General features: G+C 27.9%; 1 protein-coding gene across 1 annotated transcript in view; it reads left to right on the top strand.

Moving 5' to 3' along the window:
- Nucleotides 1–1,480: 1,480 nt before the first annotated feature.
- The window catches only part of LOC108686440 (vacuolar protein sorting-associated protein 18 homolog), a 9,095-nt gene continuing 3,596 nt past the window's right edge, over nucleotides 1,481–6,979 (top strand). The window contains exons 1-11 of the mRNA XM_018191749.1: nucleotides 1,481–1,715; nucleotides 1,940–2,033; nucleotides 2,106–2,289; nucleotides 2,681–3,015; nucleotides 3,649–3,838; nucleotides 4,269–4,390; nucleotides 4,680–4,895; nucleotides 5,331–5,447; nucleotides 5,513–5,625; nucleotides 6,049–6,160; nucleotides 6,455–6,637. Of these exons, the coding sequence (XP_018047238.1) occupies nucleotides 1,953–2,033; nucleotides 2,106–2,289; nucleotides 2,681–3,015; nucleotides 3,649–3,838; nucleotides 4,269–4,390; nucleotides 4,680–4,895; nucleotides 5,331–5,447; nucleotides 5,513–5,625; nucleotides 6,049–6,160; nucleotides 6,455–6,637 (1,653 nt within the window). The 5' untranslated portion in view covers nucleotides 1,481–1,715; nucleotides 1,940–1,952. The remainder of the gene's footprint in view (nucleotides 1,716–1,939; nucleotides 2,034–2,105; nucleotides 2,290–2,680; nucleotides 3,016–3,648; nucleotides 3,839–4,268; nucleotides 4,391–4,679; nucleotides 4,896–5,330; nucleotides 5,448–5,512; nucleotides 5,626–6,048; nucleotides 6,161–6,454; nucleotides 6,638–6,979) is intronic.

Genomic DNA, 6,979 nt, shown 5'->3' with positions numbered 1-6,979 from the left:
ATTAAACTGATAATTCAAATACCTTATTTGTTGATTCATCTTGCCAACTATATTTCTTTTCATAAGCTGCTCTTTCAGCAGCTTGCTTTTCATAAATTTCTGTATCAATAGCAGCCGAATGTAATTCACTCTCTATATCTTCTACAGCTTCACCTTTGGGATAATTAGTCGGTGATTCTCCGAGCAGACACTCAAATTCTTCTAGCGTAGGAGCATCTGGTATTTGATGTTCCAGGATTGAATGACGTAATTTATCATGTTTCTTCTTCTAAAAGAAGAAGCAACAATTCTTTAAAGATACATTATAATTTATTCTGAAATATATCACTATTAACTTTATTTTTTAAAATTATTTAAAGAAATGTTAAATATATATGATACATACATATATAAATTAATTATAGAAATAAGAAAAATATATCATGTAAATAAATATATGTAATTAACGTATAATTACTGCTACACAATAATCTAATGTCATTATGAAGAAAAGGAAAATAACGGAGGCCCATCCATTTTACCTGTCTCTGCTTTTCCATAATGCATATATGATCATCAAATAATCAGATTTATGAATCAATGTTGATCAGTATGAATCATTGAGTATTATCCGATAATCTTAGAAAATTTTACAAATTTCTCTAGAGAAATTGCTTGCAACATGTCAAAGTGTGACAAAAGCAATTAGATGATGCGTAGAAATAGGAATGCTCGAGATAATGTTAAATATTTTTATCATTTAGTTAGTTTACATTTATAGTATAGTATATTTAACTTTGACTTAGTAACACTCTAATAACTCCTACTTGAGTGAGTCGCATTTACACGTTCAGAGTTATCTTATTCCTATCAAACTGAATGTAAACAAGTCAATAATAAACTTTTAGATTATATTTGTGCGATTTACGCCAAAGTTATGACGTTGGATATATCGTGTGTTTTATTCGTAATAAAAATGTAAATTTTCTAGCTGAAATATTAGAAATGGTGGAAAATGTTATTATTTGATGTAATTTTCCTAAATATACACATAATAAGCACGAATCATCGCTGTATGTACAATTTTTACTATAGTATAATTTTTTACTATAGTAATATGATGGAACTGGTGGAAGGAATAACATAGTCTGTTCGCTTCAAATCTCCAAAAATGTTTTGGAAATGGCACTTAAAGTTGTATTTTCACGAGCTCAAATTGGCCATTTCAGTGATGAAAAAGATCACGTGATGACTTTTGTCAACAAATACATTGCTAAAATTAAAATATATTGTTGAAATTAAAATAATTGAATAGAAAGTTAATACGCATATCAAGTACACGATGTAAACTAGGCCCTTCGGTCTGTTCACGTTGCTTACACTTTTTGCACTTAATATCGTCGTTCTCTCTCCTTTCAACGCCTGAATATATATTTATCCCTTTTTAAGTGCACATTTAGGATTTCAAGCAACAAACCTATTGTTTGCTCCGACACGATAGCCAATCAATTTATCGCCTTTTTACGGTCTCTGTTTTGTGCATTTTGTGCGAAAAAGCGGTGAATAAGCTTAATTTTATCAAAATTAAAGGTGAGGTAGCGCAATTAAATAATTATCTCACTTTTTAAAAACTTTTACGATGGCGCAAAACAGTCGATTATACTTATTTAGACGCAAGAGTTTTTAGGCTTGTATCAGCCTTCTCCATATACCTTATTTACCTCGAAACAAAATCAGTAAGTGAAAGTGTTAAAATTCTTTTCTTGTTAAAGAATGTACTATATTATTTCATATTAATTTGATATTATGATATATATAAGATTATATTATTTTTGAAAAATTTGGATTTTAGATATTATTTGTTATATTATATATATATAAATGTTAACATTTAATAGAAACATCTTGTTTGTTCTATATTTTAATATTTTAAAGTATTATTTTAACATAATGTACATAGATCTACGATCAAGATGACATCAATGTTTGACCAGTACGAACAAGCTTCTCAGCGTTCCAAGCAAGTACTGGCACCACCAATTCGTCCGGATATTGTACGTTTGTTGCCTGACATCAACTAGTGAGATACATAATCAAGTTGCTATAATTTTAATATTGTTTTACAGAGCACAGCTGGTTTTATTCAAATGAAGTTACAAGATGATGGACCGATATTCACTAAGCAAAAAGTCAACTTTCTGCCATCGGACAAAATTCTTCATTTAGTTGTTAGCAGTAACACAATTGTAATAGCTATGGCTAACAATATTTTGTTGCGCATTGACATGAAACAACCTGATAAAACTGAAGGTAGGCACTTGCATTTATTGTAATTATATGTATAAATAATAAAATTTTTCTCAATACAAATATTTTGCTAATATGACATTTATTTATTTCTTTTTAACTGATAAAAAATAACTAAAGATGGATTAGACAATTATATTTTATTAATAATTGTAATAATGTGTATAATAAAATTTTCCTTTTAAATTGTTTAACTTATAAATACATGTATGAATTATTTTTTTATTGACAAATTATATTAAGAAATTAATAAAAAGACTATAAATACAAGTTTTGTGTTTTATTATATTAAGTATATGTCAAATTACATATTTTCCATATTTACTTGAAATTAATTCATCATATAGAGCTATTTATATTTAATATAACATAAATATTAAATTTTTATTTGCAGAAATTGACATATCCAAATATGCACTAAGCATGAAAATGTCCGGCTTGTTTTTGGATCCATTGGGTCATCACTTGTTGATAACTCTGGTACCAAGGCATGGAGAGAATCCACTTCCAGAATTATTCTACTTACATAGAAAGACAACAAAACTCAAGCAGGCTGGAAAGTTCAAGGGCCACGAAATCACCGCAGTGGGTTGGAATTTTTCTAATGCTTCGGAAACGAGTACCGGTCCTATTTTACTGGGTACTGCGAAGGGCCTGATTTTTGAGACAGAGATTGGCTTAGAGACCGACAAGATTTTTAATACGAGTTTAGAGCAGTATTGGCGTCAGGTATTAATTACTTATGTACTGCTAGGGCCATCATTTTATTTATTCGCCTATAATACCTTTTCACCATTGCGCTATTCATTTTTAACAAAGCTTCCAAATTATCTGCCTCTTTATGGTTCAAAAGAGGTAGGAGGATTGGTAAGTTCATATATTTTTTTTTATATAAATATTTACATATTCTATAAATATGATAAATTCAGATTTTTTGATATTACAAATAAATAATTAGAAAAAATATAATTACATTACATAGACTCAATTAATTTATAGTTAAATTTACATAAAAGAAAGGCTATGAGTCAATGCTAGTTGGTAGAGGCTCACCAATCTACCAACTAGTGTTGACTCATAATCTTTCTTTTATGTAAATTTAGAATTAGAAAAATATTTTTATTAGCGTTATCATTTATTATCAAATCATTAAAAAAATGTGCATGCTAAAAAAGTTATTTTTGTATCATAAAAATTAGAAATTTATGCTTATGTTAGAAATTTAAGTAATCTTACATAGTCGAAATAAAAAAATATATTCTAATTATTCATATTTTTAATAATTATTTAGATAACCATCTAAATATTTTATCTGAAATAGAATTTTATATGAAATGTTTTTGTTTACAAATGTGATTTTAGGTATTTGATATAGGAAAAAATAGCAAGCCTCCAATCACTGGAATAGAATTCCACAAAATTCCTAATTCGGATAAATACGTGATCATCGTAACCACTCTTATGCGCATTTATCAATACATCGGCGCCATTGGCAATCCTGAAGAGAAGCCTCTCTTACAACAAGTGTTCTACAGATATTTGAATGCACAAGGTAAAGAGAAAAATATACATAAATATATAATTTCTGCATTTTCAATTAGCACATTATAATTCAATATTCCTTAAGGATATATTGAACATATTTTGAAAACGTTTAATTATGAAAATTACAGATTATTTTATATTGCATTTGAAAATAGTAGAAAAAAAATAATTAGAAAAATAATAGAAAAAACAGAATAACTAAATAAACAATCACAATGAAACTTTGTATAAATCATTTTAAACACTTAAAGTACACAAAAAATTGAGCTTTTTAAATATAAAAAAAGTTAAAAATAATAAATAAAATAGAGTAAATAAACTATAAAAATGTTCTATTAAATAATAAAAAATATAATTTTTTTCAAACGAAAGAATTGTTTAATAAAGAAATTTAAAAAACAGCACATTTGAATAAATAAATATATATTATATTGTAGAGACCTTCAACGAAGTAATAAATTCTTTATCATATTCAAAGATGCAATTTTATTATCCATCATTGGGCGTCCTGCCAAAATCTTTTGGATGGCTGACGGAAGCTGGTATTCTGTACGCTCAGGTATACAATAAGGTGTTATTTTTAAAGATTTAAATGTTAATACTATATGTAAGTCTAAACACCCCTTTTTTTTGCTTCTATATTCATTTATCTTCATGCATTTTTATTCTTTTGCTATCACGAAAATAAAGGAAGTTTGAATAGTTCATTCATAAATCTTATAATTTCCTAATACGTTATTCTTTTTACGCATGATTACTTAGAAATGTTGGTGACCTCTCCTGGAGTTAATATGGCTTGCGTTGAAAATCATTGACCCGGATGAAGAGTGCATGATGATCGGTTTTAGGTGGACGCGAAACCGGACACAAACAATGTGCTGATAAACCAACGGATGTTGACATGCCCGGAAACGAGTCTCATGGGTAGTAACGGTCCGCAAACCACTTCGATACCGTTATCTTTTGTGCTGACGGAATTCCATGCGCTATTGTTGTATTCAGATCATGTGAAGGGCATATCACTGCTAAATCAGGAATTGATTTTCGAAGATGTTTATAACGATGTACGTATAATAATATATTAATAAATATACTTCTCTTTTGCACTTTTGCTTTATTATTATTATTATTATTATGAGATGATCAATTATAATTACAATATAATACACTGTTCCACTTGCGTTTGCAATGTCGCATGCGTTATTTCATCCTTGTTTAACCTTTAATGACAATAAGGATGAAATGATATATGCGAACATCAAGTAGAACACCTAAGAATAAAGAGTTGAAAGAGAATGCGTGTGTATAGCATAGTTATAAATAATAGTGTCTTTTTGCGCCTTATGACCTGCATTTATACTCTCATTGGTCTGTTTTTGTCTATTATTATAAATAATATAAATACAATTAATTTATTAGAGTTTTTAAGAATTCATATAATGATTGAATTTTCGCAAGATGTTAAATATATCACGCAAATGTGATTTAATGATGTTTAGGCAGTCGGTAAATTAATTGGCATTACCAAAGATCCGGCGACAAGATCGATTTGGGCTTATAGCGAGCGAGCTGTTTTCAAATATAAAGTAACGAAGGAAGATAGGAATGTTTGGCAGGTAAAAAAAAAGAATTTAATATTTTCAAAGTAACAATAGTGACAAAATAATGATCTTTCGCTCAGGTATATGTCGATAAAGGCGAATTTGAACTAGCTAAGCAATATTGTAAAGATAATCCGGCACACATCGACCAAGTGCTCGTGAAACAAGCAGAAATGCTTTTCAAGAATAAAGAGTAAGTATACTCGTACTGTAAATGTTGCGTATGTAAATGTTTATGTATAAGTATTCTTTTTTTTTTTTTTTTTTCAAATTTCGTCTACTTTTATTTATCTAAGATGTATTTTTTGTAACAAGTTCTTTGCAGGTTTTAAGATGCTTATTGTAGCATCGTTATTAAATTGACGATCAGTCGAATTTGTGATATTAATATTTTAGCTTTAGTTTGTAATTGCGTTTCTAATCTAATAAGTCGGCTTACAATTTATAGAAATGAAAACTGTATTTGCAAAAATTTGCATATAAATATGCAAAAATATTCATTATATATTCATTTTAATCGAAAATATGATCGTTTGTTTCGATTTATATTGGTCTAATACAATTATAATATTTATTTGGTTTGTTTTCTCTTGTAATATTTTGCATGATTTTGCAGATACGAAAAGAGTGCTCTAATATACGCTGACACTCATTCGTCTTTCGAGGAAATTTCATTGAAATTTTTGCAGGAATGGCAAATCGAAGCACTGAAAACGTTCTTATGTAAGGTAAAGTATAAGAGCATTTGTTTCACAATAAACAATCATAAGATTAAATTGATGAATATTTGCATTAATTACAATGATTACAAATTAATACTATATAGAAATTAATACTATATAGAAAAAAATTATTTTATGTATAATTTAGAATTTATTTGTCATATAATTCCAATTGAATTTTTTTCCTACTTTTATATTTACATGAACGTTTCAAATTTAAAAAATTCAATTTTCTTGTTTTAATTTAAAATTGTATTAATAGTTATTTATTCTAAAATGAATCTGATTATTTGTTTCAAGAAACTCGACGGCTTGAAGACACAAGACAAGACGCAGATAACAATGATTGTCATTTGGGTAACAGAGTTGTTTATGAATCAAATGGGAGCTCTCCGCAGTAGCAACACATCCTATCTTCACGATATGCAGTACATGGAATTGCAGAAGCAGTTTGACAGCTTCCTCACTATTCCAAAAGTCGAGGTACTTGAAAAAAATAAGAGTAGATCGAAAAGAAAGGATACATAGAGTTTTTTAACTACATATATGTCATGAGTGAACATAGTGTGTGTAATCTAAAATTATAAAGGATTTTTCGATTCAGTTTTTCATAAACAATGCGTACATGCCGGCTCTTGCGGCTGGTTTGGACCATCCAGTATATATATATATATATATATAATGTTAAAAATGTTCTTAAATTTTAACTTTTAAGTTAACAATTTGTTACCTTTAAGTTACACAATTTGAATTTAATTTTATGACATTACATTAAATTTAATGTATTTATAAAAAGTATTTGTGAAAATTTATTTTTCATGAAAA

This window comes from Atta colombica, unplaced genomic scaffold, assembly GCF_001594045.1.
Source record: "Atta colombica isolate Treedump-2 unplaced genomic scaffold, Acol1.0 scaffold181, whole genome shotgun sequence".
NCBI classification, from domain to species: domain Eukaryota; kingdom Metazoa; phylum Arthropoda; class Insecta; order Hymenoptera; family Formicidae; genus Atta; species Atta colombica.
The sequence above is the reverse complement of the archived record's forward strand: the minus strand, read 5'-3'. Positions and strand labels throughout refer to the sequence as shown.